Raw genomic sequence first — 21588 nt, forward strand, 5'->3', positions numbered from 1 at the left:
TTCTGGTTTTGGTTTCACGTTCACATAGTTATGCTCATATTGAAACTCATTCTTTCTATTTTCGGTAAGTTGCAAGAAACAACTACATCATATGGAAAGAGGAAACAGCGTTGTGTTTCGTTTATACAAAAATAAGTCAAATACCGGTATAACCCCACTAACTCCACTATACGGTCTGTTGCTGCCATCTAGTGGCAACTCTAAGTAACTTATGGCTAAAGAAAACATGGTCATTCAATGATCCTGCAACCTGCATAAATCAGGTCAGATACATGAGGAGTGACGTACGTGTATTCCTTATTGTTTTCCAAATCCACTAAAAGCCCATAATGTAATATAATGTCTGTCATTGTCAAATGACCATTGAACAAACAATAACTATAAATCACACACACACACACACACACACACACACACACACACACACACACACACACACACACACACACACACACACACACACACACACACACACACACACACACACACACACACACACGAAGGCGCAGTGGACACAGCCCTACTTTCGGGTGCTCTGGGATATCTGGCAGAAATCCATGGAAAAATGCTGCGGCACCAGTGGTATGCCTGAAGATAAAAATACAATTCAAAAATAATTACTTCATAATACATAATTTTAGGATCATTCAGATCAATTTGTTCTTAACATTCTAGTTTGTTAAGATTTTCTGCATCAGCCAGCTCTAATGTTTTGTCAAACCAACACCGCTGTTGGTCGTCTGATCAGGACTTTAGGACTAGGATTTTGGTCTGACTCCCCGTCAGAATATGCATATACTTTAATATACCAACCAGGTTGCTTCACTGCTATGTGAGTAATATTGAGCAGGCAAAATACAACCCAAAGTCATCACAAGAGGTTCAATGATCATCCCAGCTGTGGTTGCTGCAATTTCCTCCAGACACCATCTGAGGACAAGACAGACCTACCAGTGTGCCATACGTTCAAACCGGCCGGTGGAGGTCACTATTGCGTACCAAGTGTGCATTGTTTTTTTCCTCCATGTGAAAGTCTACTAAACCAACAACCCCCCCCCCCCCCCCCCAACACACCCACTACATGCGGGGAGAGAGAGAGAGAGAGAGAGAGAGAGAGAGAGAGAGAGAGAGAGAGAGAGAGAGAGAGAGAGAGAGAGAGAGAGAGAGAGAGAGAGAGAGAGAGAGAGAGAGAGAGAGAGAGAGAGAGAGAGAGAGAGAGAGAGAGAGAGAGAGAGAGAGAGAGAGAGAGAGAGAGAGAGAGAGAGAGAGAGAGAGAGAGAGAGAGGTTGTAGTAGGGATGCGAGGGTCCATCCGAGACTCATTTCATCCTATGGGTTGGTCTTCATTTATTATTTCATTATCTCCAGGCTGGCTGGGGGTAGGGGGGAGGCGGACACCTACGGCGCAATAACTTGACAGCATCAAGACACTGTTCATTCATTGCTACACCTTGACTCCCAGGGCAGCTCATGCAGAGCTCGGGTACAGACACATACGTATGGCGCGAATTGCCGAACTTTGGACCCGTCGCGCCATGGACGCGCTGCGAGCGGACACAGGCGCCCTGGTACCTCATGCAAATACGTACGCTGACGTCGGCGGTCATGTGGGTTGTGCCGTAGATCCTCCTTGTGATCGCGATTCTCCTGCTCTGTCGTCTCTCCCGGCTACCCATTTGTCTAAATATACTACACTTCTTATCATGACCAGCTGATGGTTTACACTCCCACTTGGATATCTACCGTGTCGTCCGAGCATCGTGCCAGACCCCTCGGGCAGGTAGGAACGACCCAACTACTCCTTGACGTATTATTCGAGACGGCGCAAAAACAAGTGTCCTAAGTCAAAGCCACATGTCGTCTAGTTTTTGTCTCATTCGACCAGCTTTGCTGTAACTCGGCGGGGGACCCCGCCATAGCCCCCCGCGCCTCCGTATTAGTGTTTTAACTTGTCTCGCCGTGTGAACTTTGTTTGCCCTGTTGTTGTCTCCACCTGCACCCTGGAACAACGTATGTGCTCGTCGGCTAAGCAAAGTTGTTCATCGGTGTTTCCCACCCCCACCCCCCTGCTAAGTTTTCGCTGCAGTTGATTGTATGCGGTCCGAAGTATTGAGAACGAGACAGTCCATCGTGCTCACTTTCCTCCCACTGTCGACATAACCAGCAAAACATGGCCGTCCTTTGCCGACATGTTGTTACGTCGATGGCGAGGGAACATTTTTGGAGACCGTTTTGTGGCCCCCTTCTAGCCCGCGTCGCGGCGCGAACGTCTGGACCCGGCTATAAAACCGTCGGACAACGCCGGGTTACACATAGGTCGGTTCTGTGGGGTTTGTGAAAGCGACTTTATGTGCACTGTAACGTGTAGACTTTGATTTCTCGGCTGGTACCGTGGCGACCGTGATGATGTAGGCGTGCTCCTGGTGACGCCTCCTCCCCCTTCGTGACCACGGACGTTTCTGCTGCAGACAGACGGAAACGCACACGGTGCTGGCGACGCCGTACCCAACATAGGGTTCACCTCTCTACTGCTGCACCACCACGGCTGCTGTGAACCCAGAGTCTAAACAACACCAATGATAACTTTTTTCAGGAAGCTCTTTATCCATTCTCCCGCAGTGTAACCGCGTCGCACTTTCCCAGACTTTCCAGTGGTCCCCCCCCCCTCCTCCACCACCCCCGCCACAGGATTTGGGAGAACTGCGGAAAGGGAAAGAGAGAGGAAGAGGGGTAGCGGGGCATTGAAACATGCCTTTGGGTTTAGAGACGTATAACGAGAATACGGTTATGTTGTCTGTAGTATAAAGCTGCGGTAGGTAGTGGACAGGGGTGATGGACTGTCACAGTTGGATCCATCCACAGTGAACGCAATGTGGTAACTAGCTTGCCTTTTTAAGCATGTGAGTCAGTGTGGATACCCAGCGGTTGTCACTTTTGTGGGCTGTCTATTTACATTACTCGGTACATTACACTAGATGCGGCCTGGGAGCGTTGCTCTACTGCCTTGCAGGCTGTTCATCTTCTATTGAATAGCATCATCAAAGCAGTTAAGATATAACACATCTGTCATACGGTTCCTAAAGTGGTTAGAACATATTCGTATTGAGAGACTAATTTGACTTGCATACCGCCAGAATAATAGGAAGTGGATCATATTAACATTGCACTACATGTTGTATCCTCACTGAGATATAGGAGTAGCCTAAACAATGAAGGACAATGGTTCATGCAATGGATATAAGTTTATGTCCTTAGGTGCGTTGTGGTGCAGGTTTGCAAGTTGCAAGAAAATTAAGCCCTTTTGTGAGCATCTTGCAAATTAAGTTGGACTTTCCAATTGTCAAGCTTTTGTTCATCAGAATGCAGTAAAATATGTTATGTTCAATGTTAGTAGGCAATGTTCAGTCTTGCCTACAGGTTTGTGTTGACGTGGTCAACATAGCTAGCTCACATATTGCATAGCTAGCTACACAACAAGTTCTATCAATCTTCTTGACATCCACTGCTAATTGCCTTCTAGGATGTAAAGTACGACGCCACAGAGCTGCACATAGACTCATTAATTATAAAAACACGTTTAAGGACTAGGTATTGAGGTTTATCTGGCCATCTGTTAAATTCACCAAACAGTGACTTGAGCTCTTGACAACTATCGCATTCCACATAAGATATGTTTTAAGGAAATCTATTTATTTGATAACGTGTATCGATACATTGACATTCCTTGTCCATGGTGCTGATTTTTTTGTTTCTGGAGAGCTAGCGATGGCACAACAATAATTCAGTAGAAAACAGTTAACAAGATAAGTAAATGCAGGCAGTGTCAGGGACGACAACGTCTGAGTGTACTGTACACAATGCGGTAATACACTTAGCCTGTTTAGAGAATAGTGCTGGAAGGCCTTGGAATTCATGAGGTGCGCATTGTATTCTGTGCAGCATGACCCCTTGAATACTTCTACCCCTCCCTCCCTCTTAAGATGGCAAGATGTGCAAATAATAAGCAAGTCTGGATTTTGACGCATGATAGAAACGGTTTGAATTTCCTACTCCTACCAAGTAAAAGGTTTCAAGTATAGGTTTGTACAGTGGAAGTGGTTGAAGTTGGAATCTGTAAGTGTATCGTTTGCTAATTTCATTAGGTTCAGTCATTAGGTTCCCGGATGCATTATAGAAGCAATACACATGGAGATGAGATTATCGTTTATTCTTTTTAGCTGTTTTTGAATTTATAATACTTTGTTGAGTGTTGATAGGTAAGAGATGCTTTGGCTCAAAGCCTCAGCTGAACCACTACATTCAAGTGGTATTGCATCCAGATATGACATTGACAATGGTTAGGATGCCGCTATCTTCTTGCTCTTTGCTCTCTTATTGTGTGCCTCTCTGTCTAGACAACGTTAGTCTGTACTCTCCCCAAGAGCTACTTTTGGCAGCCTACAGGATTACTTCAGGCTAACCTTTTGAGTCAAAGCAAAATATCACAGATCTGGAGTCAAAATAATGATTGATAGTTGTTCCTGTAGGATTTATAAAAGAAATACTCTATGCAAAGCCATGCCTCCTGCTTGTTTCAACAACACAGGCATTTTCAAAGCGTATAGACTGTTTTGCGCAAAAACAAATGACACTAAAGGGTGATTTATACTTCTGCAGGGGGACCGCGGTTTAGGCTTGCGCCGCAGTGAGTCCCTATGCCGTCGCTGTCTTACTAATTAACGTATACACGGAAAACACTAACCCCCGCGGCTAAACACCGCTCTACTAGGTGTGTGTGCACAGTCTAATATCACACTTTTTTTTTTCCTTGTCTGATGTGACTCACGGTTGGAGGAGTCAGTTGTGTATTTATTTATCCGATGCCGTTTTCATGCCTTTAGTAGCCCTGCTGCGATGATGTCACCCGACGTGGTCGATTTGCGTGGCGCTGGATATTTTCCGACCATCTCCGCCTGCCTCGTTGTTTGGGTGACTAAGACGACACACAATGGCGAGGTCATCCTCCGTGTGCCAGTGTCCTGGTGGAGCCTCCAAGTGGCTCATACCTCGCAGGGCTGCACCATGCATGTATAGTAAATACATACACGATATAGCCCTACTCACTGAAAATCGGATGGGCCAAAACACAGTTGCCTGTTAATCAGGGACTGGTATGACCTAAGATTTAGACGCGTACAAATGTGTTAACCTCATGAAATATCCATGGCTGTATAAAATTCATTGAGCAGGGGACACCTGTAACTTCCATACAGACGTGAGCCATCGTGTGTCCTTGCTTGAACCAAAGCCTAACCTTAAGTTTTAGGTCGTGTCCGTTTGAAAAACCCATTCTTTATACTTCATAATCATTTGAAGACCTACAAAGAAAATACAAGATCTTAATTGTCCTTTGTAATATTTTGAAACACACAGACATTTAAACATTATTTATTATTGCCATGTATAATAAATGCATTGACATTAATATATTCCCTCCATTTTATGGTTTCGGCGAGGGGAGCAGCGACACAATGGAGAGAAGGCGAGAGAGAGAGAGAAATTAAAAACCCTTTGCACCACATCAACCAATCGCAGAGAAGGGATACGCCCTCTTTCTGTCAGCCCTAAACCAATCCTCGGCCACATGAAAGGCTCCCAAAAAAAAAAGAACCACACCCACTGCAGGAAGGCAGGGTGCACAAATTGCGTACCTCCAGTGTGGCGTAGAGCCCAATTGTACATCCCCACACGCACACACCACCCAAAAGTGCTGTGTGAACCCCCTTCCAATCTGAGGGAGTCAGCCTTGTGAAGGGCAGCTCCCCCACTGATGGAAGAACGTGGCTCATCCAGCCGTCCAAGCTTACATCTACAGTAGTGATATGAAACAATCCCATTTTTAACATGAGCTATTGCGTTTCAGCAGGCTATTATTTGGATGGTGTGCCTTTGGTGGAGGTGGATGTGTTTTTTAATGTGCTCCAGGGAATGCTACCAGCTCACTGGTACATGCAGGCGGTGCACGTGAGCACGAACCTGGGATTCCCACACGGACCGCGTCGAACTGCCGCTATACTCCCATTAGGAATTAACACCGTTTGTCGTTCAGAAATATGTATTTCTACCAATATATAAATTACTAAAATCAAATGGAATGAAATTTGTAAATTTTTATCACATTTTAAAATACATTGGGACTCATGGGAAGCTTAATAAAGCTAGTGTTTACTGGCTACAATGACAAAAAACGAAAGGTTACAACGTATTTATTGGACTAGAAAATCTAATTCTAATGGCCGTTTTAAATATCTAATTTGGCTATCAGAAACTAGCTATCACAGGGAAAATATAAATCCTAAAGAATCGTAATCTGTAACCACAAACAAATCAACCCAACTTGACCCCTGGCTGCCACTGATAAGAATCTATCAACGTGAACGTGACTGACTTGATGGCTGATTCCCTGTTACCTTGGTTACATAGACACCAGGTCCCGGAGTAAGTGATTCTCCAATATTCAGAGAATCTGGGATTGGACTGGCACTCTCTTCCGTCGCTAATATTGAGAGCACCTTTTGATTAAGCAGGTCGCCCCTTAATGTGTCTTTTGAGGTTTCATGTATTTGGCATAGCGACCAATGTATGAAAAAATGCTTGTGGTTAGACTACTTCTCTCTCTTCCAGGTTGCCTCAAGTGTAAATCGTAAAAAAAACATATGACTGAAGAGCTTGCAAAGGATTTATCTTGCAGATCTGCGCAAGAAGGGCCCTGTGACTTGCTTGCTTTAATGTGCCTAAAAGATAACACTGGATACATGCATGAGACAGTTCAATAAGAATCCTGGCTGCTGTTGGTTGTGTCACTTGGGATCTCTGCAACAAGATCAAGAGGAAAGTACACAAGCCCTGTCCTTTTTAATATTGCTGAATATGTAGGGTTCAGAAGATATGATATCGGGCGCCAGTCAGACGAACCGGTCAACAGTGAGAGCCAGACAGCCGGTAGCTGGCTGGGCGCAGAATTCATCCAACTTTAATGAGGCACTGGAAAGAGCTTGGACACTAGCCTCAGGGCTTGGTCTCCAGACTAGCCCCATATGTGACCAAGCACTTCTATTGTAGACTATTCTTCGATATGGAATATTCAATAATATTTTAATTCGTGAGGTAGTTTTCTGTACTTTTTTTTTTTTTAAACTCATGAGGTTGTTTGTTCAAATGTTTAGCGCAACACTTAAATATTCTCTGCTCTTCACTGCTTGTTTGTCTTTACATATGACTATTCTCTGCTCTTCTTTATTACGTTCTTTAGTATTCTGGCCTTGAATAAAGGGGGGATTATTTTTAAGTTTCAACAAACTTTGGCTTCTTAACCTCAAAACGAATTTAGGAAATACCATGGGGATCTACAGGTGTTAACGGAAACATACTCCAAACTAAAAGCCGAAAATAGTATGTTGAAACAAGTATTTTGTATTTTTTAACCAAGAGATGGTTAAGTCTAGTTATAAGGTCAGAAATGGTTGTACATTAAGGTGGGGATCTGTGCAGTTAAATAATTGGATAGCCAAGGGTTAGCAATTGTTAGCTGTATGGCCTTTGTCTTGATACGTAAGGATTAAAATTAACACTTTCTTATCATAGAGCTTATAGTTGCATCCTCTCCAAAGTTGAAGGCCAATTGTTGGTATCGCTGATACAGCAACCACTGACTTGGTGTTGCCATGGCAACCAAACGTTAGGACTCCTGATAGGAGTCCGTCTCTTACTCTTAAGTGAAGTTATCAAATTGTATTTATTGAAACACAGCATACACACTCAAGAATTAGGAAAGTAAGTTACCATCAGAATGGCACAATATCAAGGTTCCTGTTTCCCATGTCATTGTCATGTCGGAAATGTGGCAAATGTCATTTTATAAGCGGACAATCAAGTAACGAATTGGAGATCCTAATTTGGCACATTGACATTAGTTTGGTGTTTCATCATATCCTAACTCTGAAGTTGGCGAATAAGTGATATGCTGGGTTGAATGCGGAACTTGCTCCATACAGATCAGCCTAGTTGAGTATTGATTCTGCATTGTTATTAGAACTAGGTAGTACTAAACCACATATGTACGGTCATAAACACAACTAGCTACTCCGTTCATTGTCTTGGCTTCCTTGGATCATCAATCGCGCCTCATTATCACAAAAGCCGATGTGCTTTGCTTGATTCGGTTCCCTCCTCCTCCTCAACCAGTGAATAACCACAGATCTGCGCCGTGTCACTCAAAGCTTGGGATCCCCTGATCTAACCCGTCCCCCGTCTGTCTCCGTCCGTCTCTCCTGTCCATGCAGAGTGTCCTGTGTAATGAAGGTGCATGAAGCCCTCCATCGCCGGAGCTGACCCTGGCAGCCAGTGCAGCCTCCCTCCGCCGCCGTCGCCGCCGCCAGCCCTCGGCACTCCACCAGCCCTCCCCTCTGCACACCCGCTCACCCCTCGGCCCCCTCGCACGAGTCCCCGTTCCCTCCTCCATGTAGAGTAGGCCTTCTCACTGCAGCTCGGGTCTGCAATAGGTCTGGTCTGTTCTGCGGAGGACCGATCGCCCGCTCGCTCCTTCTTCCACGGCGTTGCGTTGACCCAGTCTCCTCTGCATTGTTTGCCTAAAAATAGCACCCCGACCTGGGCTTTTCAAACCTTGCGTTTCCCCACATCCCCGCCCTCCCCTTGTCTTCTGCACTGTTCAGGCCCAGTCCCAGGCCTGTGTCCCTGTGGCCCGTCTTTTAACGTGACGGCACAGAGCGTCGGCTTGCTCCGCAGACTTTGTCCCCCTCCGTCTCTGGCCCGAGCACAAAACCAACTGTCCACCTGGATCTTGAACAGGGTCAAGGTTAGCCATGGCAAGCCGACGGAAGGCGTCCGTCCCCTGCATGATCCGACCAGACCGGACCCTGGTGGAGATGGACGACGAGGATGAGGACTCGCACGACATGGAGGTATGTGGACCGACCCCCCCCCCCCCGGAGAATGAGATCGGTCACCCCTGTTCGAATGATGAGAGCCCTCTTTTAGGCGCCGATGCAAAGTAAGATAACAATGTTCCAAACCCTTCTAACCTTTCACGATAAAATCATCGTCTTGCCTACTGGTCTTGTGTATTTTAAGGGTATGCCTGCAGTATTTGGCCTCCATGTGTACTGTGCACATATCATAATTCAAATAGGCGTTATAAATAAACACTGTAAAACAAACATTGTGCACAACTTTCCTGTTTAAAGTTTAAAAAAAAGAACCAATCTGGGAGCGTACTATTAAGGTCACACCTTGAGATCCATTCTTTTTAATATGGCAGACGATTCCAGAGAAGCCATTCCGGGGCGCCGACGTGACGGCGGACAACGCGCCGAAGCAGCCCCCGTCAGAGCCTCCGGACCAATCCGGTCATTCCCCGGCGCCTCCCGACCAATCACAGGCCTCGGCCACCCCCAGGCCGCAGCCGCAGCAGGGCGGCTACGAGTGCAAGTACTGCCCCTTCTCCACGCAGAACCTCAACGCGTTCAAGGAGCACGTGGACGCCAGCCACCCCAACGTCATCCTCAACCCGCTGTACCTGTGCGCCGTGTGCAACTTCAACACCAAGAAGTTCGACTCGCTGACGGAGCACAACGAGAAGTGCCACCCGGGCGAGGTCAACTTCAAGTTCCGACGCGTCAAGCTCAACAACCAGACCATCCTCGAGCAGACCATCGAGGGCTGCGGCACCACCAACAACAACAACAACACCAACGCAGCCGTGCACAACACGGCCTACCCGGCCGCCGGCGCCGCCGCCTTCAGGAACGGGCAGGAGCAGGGCGGCCTGGGCAAGGCCAGCACGGGCGTCAAGTTCGCCAAGCCCAAAGTCATGTCCTCCTCGGATATTAAAAGAACAGAGTTTCACCTGGGGCACCTGACCTCTGAACTGAGGAAGCCCATCAACGCGGTGAACGTCAACGGCACGGTGCTCATCCCCGAGGCCAGCCTCCTGAAGGGGGACAGTCCGTCACACATCATGCCTTCACTACAGCGGCCTCCCAACTTCTCCCAGGTAAGGACTGCCCTCACCTTAAGCCAGCCTCCTGGAAGTGTGTGTGTGTGTGTGTGTGTGTGTGTGTGTGTGTGTGTGTGTGTGTGTGTGTGTGTGTGTGTGTGTGTGTGTGTGTGTGCGTGCGCGTGTGCGTGTGCGTGCGTGCGAGACTACCGTGTGCATGTTATTATGTTAAAAGTCTCTGTGTGGAAGTCGTCCCCCCATTGAAGAACTGACTCCACCGCTGAGAGTAACATGTTTCAGGGGGCCGAGCTGGGATGTAAATGATTATTAACAATCAGCATGCTGTCAAAATGCTCTACGGGATTTCATCGTAACATGATGGAGGAGAACCATTTCCAGGCCTTTTGCAGCAGTAATGGGCCGCGAAAACTGGATGTAATAGGGAGATGGAGACCATGAAATATTACACTCATTATATAAGTATAACTTTCTAAATGGTATGATGTGTTATTTAATGAAACATGGCAGGCAGGTTTCTGGGGTTCCTCTCTTAAGTGAGAACACAAGCACTGACTATTGTGTATTTAATTTATCTTTTTTAATATATGTTTTATAAACAAAAGGTCCAAATGAATGGCATTGTTAGATATACTATTAAATTCACTGTTGTATTCAAGAGAAAGAGGACAATTTATGTTCCCTATGCTGTGTAGACCATTGTTTAATTCATAGTATAATTCTCTTGCTTATCTATTAGAAACATATTTCCTTCGCGGAAATAAGCTTCTAATTTTGTGCGACTTTCAGTAGAAGAACATTCTGGCAATGTACAGTTTTATTAAAGCTCTTATCAATAGCTCATATTTTCCATGACCTGAACATGGAAGATATCACAACTTGAGGACAACTTTAAACAAAGTGAATGAATGATTTCCCAAGGTTAAAGGTGACTTATTATAATATACCACTAGGTGTGATTAGCCGTTACAAGCCGTTTTGAAAATCGGCCTCTTCTGACATCACAAGTGGGCGTGTTGTCCACCTAGATGTATGCCGGATAGACGAGCAACGTTAGCTACAGTCCACTGGGTCGGCTGGTAGACTGATCCATCCAGCAAACATCTAGGTGGACACGCCCACTTGTGATGTCAGAAGAGGCGGATCACAACGGCTTTCTACGGCTAAACACACTCACACCTGGCGGTATAATTTGTCACCTTTTTTAAACCAAGTGAACGAATGATTTCCCAAGGTGAGTCCCACCAGCCCCCATCACAGTAAAACAACCACAGAAAGCGACCCATGATCCCTGTGTGTGTGGTTCCAGGTGCCGAAGATCGCGGTGCCCCTCAACACCACCAAGTACAACCCCTCGCTGGACGGGAACCTGACGCTCATGTCGTCGTTCAACAAGTTCCCCTACCCCACGCAGGCGGAGCTGTCCTGGCTCACCGCCGCCTCCAAGCACCCCGAGGAGCAGATCAAGGTGTGGTTCACCACCCAGAGGCTCAAGCAGGGCATCAGCTGGTCCCCCGAGGAGGTATGTACCACGTAGACGGTAAACGCCGGACATGCAGTTATAATGCATCATGCGTAACGTCATCTGAAGTGTTTCCCATGCATAGACCCAATTTGTGGCGCAGTGCCACAGAATCAACACCGAGCACCACAAATTGATTCCGCTTTCTTGCGATTTTGTTCTTAATTATAAATATCGTTCCGTTCATTCATCTCCTCATAGCGCTCTTTCTCTCTTGACACTGTCATTCACATACGCACACGAACACGCGCACACACACACACAGAGGCAAGCGCGCATTCATGCCAGTGGTGCGCGGGTACTCTTACAAACAGCTGCTTCGCCCGCTCCTCCTCTCAACGCGCCTATCAAAGGAAAACCCGAAGCAGCGGTATTTTTGGCACAGAGAAGACGGTCGGCGACCGTTTTACCAAAGTGGAATGTTATACCGTGCTGAAAAACACCTCGCCAAAATTATTGTTGACTCGATGCGATTAATATGAAACATGGCCGTCAGAATCCAGCCCCCGTCAGGACTACTCGTCTCCCCTCCCCCCCAGGCCCTCACCTAGCTCCTCCTCCGTGGGCTGGCTGCTCCTCTGGAAGCGCTCCTCCAGGGCGGTCAGCTGCTCAGAGGACTTCCCCTTCACCCTATGTCACCATAGGGTTTTGGAATGGCTCAACGTCACACCTGGTGGTGAAAGAGGGGACCTTTACATGGCACTTATGAATCATCTACAAATGTATACGACTGTTTTGTTGATTAGTTAATCATTAACTAAAGGCTCACGAATAACATATGACTGAATGTGATTTTAATCGAAATGGTGTACATTGTTTCTGTGAATAACGGGGGTAATGACGTTAAAATAACTAACCCCCCCCCCCCCCTCCCCACTAACACCAACCAAAGGTGGAGGAGGCCAGGAAGAAGATGTTCAACGGCACCATCACCTCGGCCCCCGCGCAGACCTTCACGGTGTTGGCCTCGTCGCGTCCCTCCCCCGCCCACCCCACCTCTATCACCAGCTCCTCCTCCTCCTCCTCCTCCTCCTCCTGCTCCTCGGTGAAGGTCAGCAGCCAGCTGGGGGCCTCCCTCCAGTCCCTGCCCTGCCACCTCCTGGGCACCACCAGTCTGGTGCTGACACCCGTGGCCAACGGCTCCACCGTCTCCTGCGCCCCCCTGGCGCTCACCCTGACCAACCAGGTGCGCCCGCTCAGCGTCTCTTACGATTGGTTAATCATTTTTCAATGTCTTATCGTTGCTTCTCTATAATGACTTTTGTGTGTCCTTGAGTGCCTTCAAATACATTTTTATTATTATTATCACACTCACTGATTGTTTTTTTTATTAGATAAGCATTGTCTCTTGAGACTTTTATGAGGGAACTGTTAATTAAGTTTGACTGGACTTGTTCTGTATTTTTTATGCATATTTTCTTTCATCTTTGTCTTTATTTTTTTCATATTCAAGTCGTGTATCTCTTTAAAGGGGACCTATTATGCTTTTTGGACTTTTATGACCTATTAATGTTGTTATAATGATTGATAGTCATGTTTAACCATACTAAAGTGTCAAATAATGACGTACACACATTTCAACGTATTCCCTGCTGACAGTCGGGGCTGGCTGTGCAGAGCGCTAAACACTCGGAACAACGTTTGCGATTTACTTGTTCACATTTCCGGGAAATCATCTACGTAGAGGCACTCCTGCCGCGCCCCCATATGCCTGGTCAAATCTGCCCGCGCGCGCGCGCTTCAAGGAAGTAAACCAATCACAACAGAGTTGGGTTGGCAGGAGGGGGCAAAGAAGGACGAAACCGAGCGTTGACAGAGAAGGCTGAAAGGGCCCAGATGAGAGGCAGAGTTTCCCGAAAATCGACATCGTTTTTTGTGCTGTGATTCGTGTCAGGTTGCGCTATAGGAGTCATTAATAAGAGATTAAGACCAGAAAAGTAGCATAATAGGTCCTCTTTGACTTCTACTACCGCCCTGTACGCCCTCTACGCCTGAATCTCCCCTGTAGGACTGACGGAGCAGCGTCTCGTCTCGTCTCTCCCCGTCTCCCACAGGTGGTGCAGTCCCTCAAGAGGCCCCTGTCCTCCCCCATGATCACCGCCGGCATCAAGCGGCCCTCTATCATCCAAACCATCCAGGCGCCGCTGGCCCCGGCCAAGGTGGCCGCCACCAAGCTGCTCAGCTTCACCCTGGACCCACACAAGACGGCCAAGCAGCTGTCGTTGCTCCGGCACAGCTACACCCAGTGCCCGTTCCCCGAGGAAGACGAGGTGAGGGATCACAGGCCATGTGTAAAAAAAAAAAAAAAAGGACATTTAATTTCAGGGCGTTTAGCCGACGCTTTTATCCAAGCTTGTTTGTCATAAGAGTGTGAAGCAATAGATTGCTGTCGTTACAATAAGGATGTTCCTAGAACCGAGTTCAAAGCATTGACAAACGCTAGGTTTACCCATTCCCCGTATACAACAAAGACAGCTCGGATAAGATGCTTCATAACTAAGCACTATAACTAAATACGACATACATTAAGTGCTAGGACTGTCGTGCTCTTGTTGAAAGTAGTTTGAAACAGGTCGCTTTTAACTCACTTTATTTGTTAAATTATTTTGGTATGGTAACTGAAGCAAAAGGGAGGGAATTGTATCTAACACTTGTAGAGAGAAATACTGAGAGCTACTTCGAGCCCCGGGCTTAGGCCAGAGGCTCTCTGCGGGCCCCTATGAGTCTCTGACCTCCTCTCGCCCCGGGTGCTGCAAATTGACCAAGTAGGCGTGGCCTATGTGAAGTGGGCGTGGCCCATGTGACGTCTTGGCTGCGGCTTCCGCGTCTGTCTTAACGATGCTGCCTTCTGTGGCTGGGGTAGATATTACAGCTTTTATGTTTGATCCTGCTTCCTATTTGCTATGTGGGCGCAGCTTATGTGCTTAAAATACGTAACGGGACGCACAACAGACACACCGGACAACACTGCGAGCGGCCATTTTGGATTCTGACTCTAAGCCTCTGATTGTGTCGCCAGATCTACAGGCTAATAGAGACTACCGGCTTGTCCAGAGGGGAGATCAAGAAGTGGTTCAGTGACCAGCGGCTTCTCAACATCAAAGGTAGCGTACACACATCACACTGTGCACGTTGTTGGGCATCGTCCGTGGAGTAACTAGATGTTCTCCTTTCTGTGTTCTGACCACCGCTGAAATGGTCATTGTGCATTTTGGTTTACTCTATACAACTGTCAGCTGTCAACTGATCGTTTGAGCCCCCACAATCGTTAGACGTATTTCAGCCCGCTTGGCAGGACATAAGATAATTTGACTAAAGCTGGTGTCATGTGCTGTGTCTGCTTTTGTTTACACCAGCCTGCACACAGAAAATGAATGGCAACCAAATATTCATCGCTATTGATGAGGAGTCGTGGCATCGCACTGAGGAGTGATGCCACACATGCCTATTTATATCCACGCTGTTATTGGGTCTCACTGCTGAATCCGATGAGCGATTAAAAAAAAACGTGAACGCATGACAGCGAGTGCTTACCACTAGGGTTTGTGGTCCCTCGGTGAAAACGAAACTAAAACTAGGATCGATTTGGCCGCTACAGCACGACCGCGACACCAGAGACAGCCATCGCTACGTCCGGATCAGCTCCGGCCCCCTTCCCATGTTAACCCCCCCCCCTCTTCTCTCTCTCTCTCTCTCAGGGGCCCCTCCTCCCCCGTTGCTGGTGAAGGCGGAGCACCCGGCGCCCCCCCCCAGGGAGGTGTTGGTGGCGCGGGCCGTGCCCAGCCACTTCCCCCTGCTGGAGCGGGTGAAGGGGAAGACCTCGGAGCAGCTGACCGCCCTGGAGGAGAGCTTCCAGAGGAGCAGCCAGCCCACGGAGGAGGAGCTAGGTGAGGGCCGGGGGGGGGGGGGGGGGGGGGGGTTTAGACAACTGTGGCCACTGGGCCCAGCTACCACTAATGGCCCCCTTTTTTCTCGGCTCATGATAGGCCTCTGATCTTTGTAAGCCCCAAAAACAAAAAATCGGATTGTCCTGGGCCTACCTACGCCGATCGGGGGGCCTATCATGAGCCAATATTAAAGGCCCCAGCTCATGATGGGCCCCTGGTCGTCGTAGGCCCTGGGGCTTCAGCCCAGGTAAGCCCGTGCATTAAGGCGGCCCTGGGGGTGTGGTTACACGGTATACACACACACAACCAGGGCACCGCGACGGCTGAGGAACGCATGCCGTCGGCCCAATGTTGGTTCATATGAGGAGTGGTTGAAGTGTTTGTTACACTACGACGGTAGTATCGTTATTTTGGATCGATAGGAAAAGCTGTAAACATGTATGTGTGTGTATATACTGTGTATGTTTAAGGATGCATATTTCTGCTTCTGGATAGATAAAGAAATAGGCTTCCCGCCGAAAAAACATTGATTTTGTTTAGCCTAAGTTGCAATACATATTCTATCATTTAATTTGCATTGATTGAAAGAAGATGCGATGAAAAGAAGATGGTTTCAGAAATTAATTTACGATATCCCGGGAAATTAAAGAAGGTGTCCTTGCGAATCTTAATCAAATGATTGGCAGGTCCCGCAAGTGGTAGAGTCAAGTGATCACACACACACACACACACACACACACACACACACACACACACACACACACACACACACACACACACACACACACACACACACACACACACACACACACACACACACACACACACACACACACACACACACACACACACACACACACACACACACACCCTCTCTCTGACCGAGGCCCGCTCTCCCTGCAGACCAGCTGTCCCGGGACACCAAGCTGTCCCAGACGGAGGTGGACTGCTGGTTCTCGGAGCGCCGGGCGCTTCGGGACAACATGGAGAAGGCCCTGCTCAACCTGGGGGCCGTCCCTCGGGGGGGCCCCCTGGTGGAGAAGAAGAAGGAGGAGGGGGGTGGCGGCGGCGTGGGGCCAAAGGTCAACGGGGCGTCCGGTGCCCCTGAGCCCCCGCTCCCAGTCCTCTGCTCCTCCTCCTCTTCCTCCTCCTCTCCGCCGCCCGTGCTCGTGGCGTCCACGCCGCTCCCCCCGCCGCTGCTGTCCGTGTCTTCGGCGTCGCCGCCGGTCCTCGCCGTGTCTTCGGCGTCCCCCTCTTCCTCTTCCTCCCCGCGCCCGCCCCTCCTCTCGGCCTCCACCAGCCCGGGCGCCATCCCCAGCCCGGGCGCCATCCCCAGCCCGGGCGCCATCACCGGCCGCTGCCTCACGCTGCTCAGAGAGGTACCGGTGTAACGGCGTGTATTACCCAGGGCAGCACGGGGGGGTTGGGGACCACGACTTTTCTTGTCTGTCCCCGCAGGCTTGTCGTCGTTGTTGTTGTTGTTATTCCTGTAAGTCCGATGTACTTGAGAATGCTTTTGGTTTTGAAATCCCCGCCGACTGTCGCTGAAAGGCCAGTTTATTTTTTAGAGCTCTTTTAAAACAACAGTTGACCAAAGTGGTGTCCAAATCAAACTATCTAGTTATAAACACTCCAATAACTTAAAAACTATTTAAAGCACAACAAAAGGACACAGACAACAATAAAACTTGTATGGAATTAAATGCAAGAGAAAATAAATGAGTTTTTAGGAGGGATTTGACAAATGGGCACTGAAGGGGCTCGCCTAACATGACGAGACAACCAAGTGACGCAACACGCCCACCGACCCCCTCCCTCACACCCCATCCCACCGTTAACCCCTCCAGGTGTTCAGCCGGACCCAGTGGCCGTCCCCCGACGAGTACAGCCAGCTGGAGGCGCAGACCGGCCTGGGCCGCACAGACATCGTGCGCTGGTTCAAGGACCACCGTGCGCTGCTGAAGAGCGGCCAGAGCCTGGAGTGGATGGAGGGCCCCCCCCCCCAGCAGCTGCAGCAGAAGAGGGCCGCCCCGGAGCCGCTGCAGAGAGCCGTCCCGGAGCACAACGGCCGCGGCGGCGCTGAGCCGCCCCCGCAGGCCGACGCCGTCCACCAGGAGGCCAGGGGCGTCAAAGGTAGGGGGTGGATAACGGGGACCCGGGGGTTGGATTCACTGTCCTGTGGTGGAGGGGGAGGTTAACGAGGGGGAGACGTGGGTCTTGAACCCCCAAAAGACAAGTCTTTGACATTGGAGCTGAGCTGAACCCTAATATTAAAACATGAAACGATTGAAATATTAGTAGCATTTGACTTTACATGGGTTTTTAGATGGTATTTGCTATACGTTTTTTAAATTAATTAAAGCACCACAATGTCTGTTTGTTTTTCTTGTTTGTTTTTTTTGTCAGCGCATTCTATTTGAGTATTGCTGTCTAGACGTCGAGAGAATTTCAACAAATATGACACAACGTGTTTCGAAAACCTACAGTCTGCCCTTGCTTTGAGGCACGCGGTGTGAAATTGTAAACACCCGTCTCTTCTCCTCTCCTCTCCTCTCCTCCCCCCTCCTCTCCTCTCCTCTCCTCCCCCCTCCTCTCATCTCCTCCTCTCTCCTCCCCTCCTCTCCTCTCGTCCCCCCTCCTCTCGTCTCCTCTCTCCCCTCCTCTCCTCTCCCCCCCTCCCCTCTCCTCTCCCCTCCTCTCCCCTCCCCTCCCCTCCCCTCCCCTCCTCTCCTCTCCTCTCCTCTCCTCTCCTCTCCTCTTCTCTCCTCATCTCTCCTCATCTCTCCTCATCTCTCCTATCCTCTCCTCTCCTCTCCTCTCCTCTCCTCTCCTCTCCTCCTATCCTTTCCTCTCCTCTCCTCTCCTCCAGCTTTGGGGGCCTCAGAAGGCCCCGCCGAGGTCCAGGCCGGGTCGGGGGCCAACAAGCTGTCGGGGCCCGAGCTGGTCCAGTGGTTCACCGACAGGCTGGGCCACAGCGTGAGCGACCTGAGCCGGAGCCGGGCGGACCCCGCCGAGACCAGCATCAACCCCACCGACAAAGAGAGGTGAGGGCGTAACACACACGGACGCTGTGTACCGCAGAGTTGTTGGATTGCGAACCTTCCGAAAACGTTTTAGTGAAAACGTTATCACAACCAAACCATTTGTATCAGTCCGTATTACCATGCACCATGAGCATCTGAAATGTATTTACCACGGAAAAATGTACAAGAAATGTTGGAGTCCGTATTCGTTCAGGATAGAAAATTCTTGTCTTGACTACAGTGTGACAACATTAAAGGGTAAAGAAAAAAAATAATATAGATATACAGTATATATATATAATTTATGAATCGGTCATCACAGTCTATACAATGCTTATAAAGATGTGTTAATAGTTTCAATTTCCACATTTGACCGGTAAAAGAACAAAAGCCTACAAAAGCCAAAGTGGACGTTTTATCGTTGCGTGCTTGGTTGCTGCTGCATGCTCCGTGTCGGGCCAGTCCAATGCATTGTAACGGGCGGGTCTACCTCTCACGGTGCTCTGCGTGTCCGCGTCCCCGACAGGTGGGTGAAGGTGATGGTGGCGGTGGGGGAGGAGAGCGACAGCCAAGTGGAGAGACCCAAGCTGGCGGCTGACACGGAGATACTGCCCCTGGAGCAGCCCGCGAGGGTCACTGGCTGAACGGTGGGTAGGGGCCACGAGCCTGGGTCCTTGGAACCGCGTAGGAACCATTCGCAGGGCGTTCAGACCACGTCGGGGAACGCCGTGCCCCGCTTAGTGTCCAGTCTTGAGTTTGCGATTCGACAGAAAACACAGATTCAATGTTTGTCTTAGAATCCATCTCCATCTCCATGTCAGGACTTTGACTTGGTATGATTTGATTTGGTCTGTCAAATAATGAAAACGGGTTTGATGTGCTTTGTCGTAAGTCTTGTTTTTTATGACGTATTTTCTGCTTTGTTTTTTCAGGGGGAGATGATTGGCTGCCGGGGCTCGGAGCATACTAGGCAACTCTGGAAGGAATACATTTTTTGCCTTATTGCCAGTGATGGAAGTCAAGAATCACCCATGGGTATCTACGGAAGTTCCTCGTGCCCCGCCCGAGACAGAAGATGGAGTGCCAAAGCTGGACTTGATGCATTGCTCTTACTATTATCACTACTACTATTACTACCACTACAATTTTTTTAAACCCTTGTACATATTTTCTGTATTGCAAAAAAAAAAAAAGGCTTTGTATAGTTTTGCTGTGAGGGAAGATTTTGTTACGTTTTTTTCTTTTCTTTTTTAAGAAGTATCTTTGAACAGTGCCCCCAGAACAAGGAATGTGTTTTTCAGAAGTCTCATAGAGTACCACCTTGTTAATTGATAAAACATTGAAATGCAGGTGTCGTATCAACAGTGGTAATAGATTGCACTTAAGTCTCCATGGTATTAACTGGTTGTTTCCATGGTATCAACAGTTTTTTACCCTAACAGGCCATCCAATCACCTGAGAGCTTTAGTTGTTACAGTTGGTTGTCACCCCGTGGTCCAAAGTCTTCTTCATAATTTGACTTGTGTATTAAATAGCAGAAAAACAAAGGTTTGACCAGGCCAGAGTATTAACAAAGAAAAACAACGCACTCTTGGTAGGCAAATGGAAGTAAAACGGTAGACTTTTTTGCAGTCAAATGAATGAATGTGCACATGTGAACAATAGTTTTTGTATTCATATAGTTACCTTTACAATCAGCTGTGTGCTTTGTTGCAACAGGCTTTAGACGATATATCTTTTTATTTCAACTATAGACATGATGCATTGTAAAAAGAGTAAGACATTTCTGTATTATCTCGCACCATGCTGCCTTTTGTTTTTTTCCGTTGGATATTTCTTGTTTAAATGTTGCCATCTACTGTCCAACGCTTACAGGGATGACAAATGTATAATAATCTCCAACTGCATTTTTTTTTTTTTTTTTTTTTTTGTATGGCTTGGGTAAAAATGAGCAATTCAAGCTTTTTTGATTTCCATATGTTCCTGAATCGTATATAAAAAAAAAAAAAAAAAGATTTGGTGCAGTAACGATTGCAGATTTTCTCTCGGTAGGACTGACATTAATGTTACGTCATTACTTCATACATACAATAATATACTTCGCAAGGCATTTGAGGAATTTCCAAAGAAAAGAAAGAGCCCTGGATTCATGATTGACTTCGACCCTGCTGAAGCTCTGGTTGTATGGCTGTCGATGCTGGCTGAATGTCCATTGCTGCTACTTCAGTGTAATGTACAAACAAGTATCTGGGATACTGTTTTTCCTTCGCATTTGGCTACTGTGGAATACCGCTTGCTTTATTTGTTTTCTACAAGTCCACAGGAGGTCAATAAATACACAACCAATTGTAAAAACTAGTATTGTCTGAATTTTGCAAAAGGTCGCAAAAATGTATTTGATTACTTGGGTTCAGTCGACACAAAGCAAATCACAGGACAGTCTTGGGGCTAGTACGGTTGGCCTGTTGCCAAAACATAACATTTGATCATTTATTAGGTTAAAATTAGGTTGTTTGCCTTCAAATATCTGCTTTTTATGCCCTTGATCGCCTTAAACATAATCGTCCTTCTGATGCTTGCCTGACAAGTTCCTAAAAGGACAAGTCTCGGTAACATTAGTTGATTGACCTAAGCACAAAATGTGTTGGGATTTTGCACTAAGGAGGGTTGCATATGGTTAATGGAAAGCCTTCAGGCACAATTACCACGGGTAAATCATCCCAATATGTTCATCTTTTTAGTAGTGTCAGTGAAACTCATTCCACTCTGGCTGCCATATTGTTTATTAAATGTATTCCTCATGTTCAATTTCTAAGTGGAATAAAAAAAGGTTGATAATGCAGTGGTGATTTAGAGGTTGAAGATCAAACAGTTTATATTTTCTGACTTAAGATTTAATTAATTTCTTTGTTTCTCCATTTTCTAACAAGACTGTTTTAACTACAACTACGTTCCATTAGGACTGCTGTTTAATGCAAAATACAAGTTAAAACAATTATCCCCACGACTGAGGTTTAAGGGGAGAGTTTTGCTTTTTTATGAACGGTGATTTTCCGACAATAGTGGCACGGTAACCATGCTGGGTTAATTACCTGTTGCTGTTGGTAATATTCAAGCTTTCATTTGAATAATTTGTACGATATGC

At 47.6% G+C, this 21588-nt stretch overlaps 1 protein-coding gene across 3 annotated transcripts; it reads left to right on the forward strand.

Moving 5' to 3' along the window:
• The first annotated feature begins 1376 nt into the window (after window positions 1-1376).
• On the forward strand, window positions 1377-21283 carry zhx2a (zinc fingers and homeoboxes 2a). Of its 3 annotated transcripts, none has more exons than XM_030371463.1 (13): window positions 1377-1779; window positions 8321-8959; window positions 9316-10050; window positions 11321-11533; window positions 12426-12719; window positions 13588-13803; window positions 14553-14637; window positions 15232-15420; window positions 16324-16799; window positions 17268-17553; window positions 18290-18464; window positions 18970-19090; window positions 19375-21283. In XM_030371463.1, exons 2-12 carry the CDS (start codon window positions 8861-8863, stop codon window positions 19085-19087), a joined length of 2886 nt encoding a protein of 961 aa, XP_030227323.1. In that variant the 5' UTR covers window positions 1377-1779; window positions 8321-8860; the 3' UTR covers window positions 19088-19090; window positions 19375-21283. The 3 variants fall into 3 exon arrangements, with proteins under 3 accessions (XP_030227323.1, XP_030227324.1, XP_030227325.1); XM_030371464.1 differs by having other exon boundaries at window positions 8711-8959; XM_030371465.1 differs by having other exon boundaries at window positions 8847-8959.
• Window positions 21284-21588: the final 305 nt, after the last annotated feature.

The sequence above is a fragment of the Gadus morhua genome, chromosome 11 (genome assembly GCF_902167405.1).
Source record: "Gadus morhua chromosome 11, gadMor3.0, whole genome shotgun sequence".
Classification (NCBI taxonomy): Eukaryota; Metazoa; Chordata; class Actinopteri; order Gadiformes; family Gadidae; genus Gadus; species Gadus morhua.

Excerpts from the sequence above, each read along its gene's own strand:
- zhx2a (XM_030371463.1), top strand. The coding sequence starts at position 8,861 with ATGGCAAGCCGACGGAAGGCGTCCGTCCCCTGCATGATCCGACCAGAC. Across the intron at positions 16,800-17,267 it reads GCCTCACGCTGCTCAGAGAG|GTGTTCAGCCGGACCCAGTG; the intron begins GTACCGGTGTAA and ends TAACCCCTCCAG. Across the intron at positions 18,465-18,969 it reads AACCCCACCGACAAAGAGAG|GTGGGTGAAGGTGATGGTGG; the intron begins GTGAGGGCGTAA and ends CGTCCCCGACAG.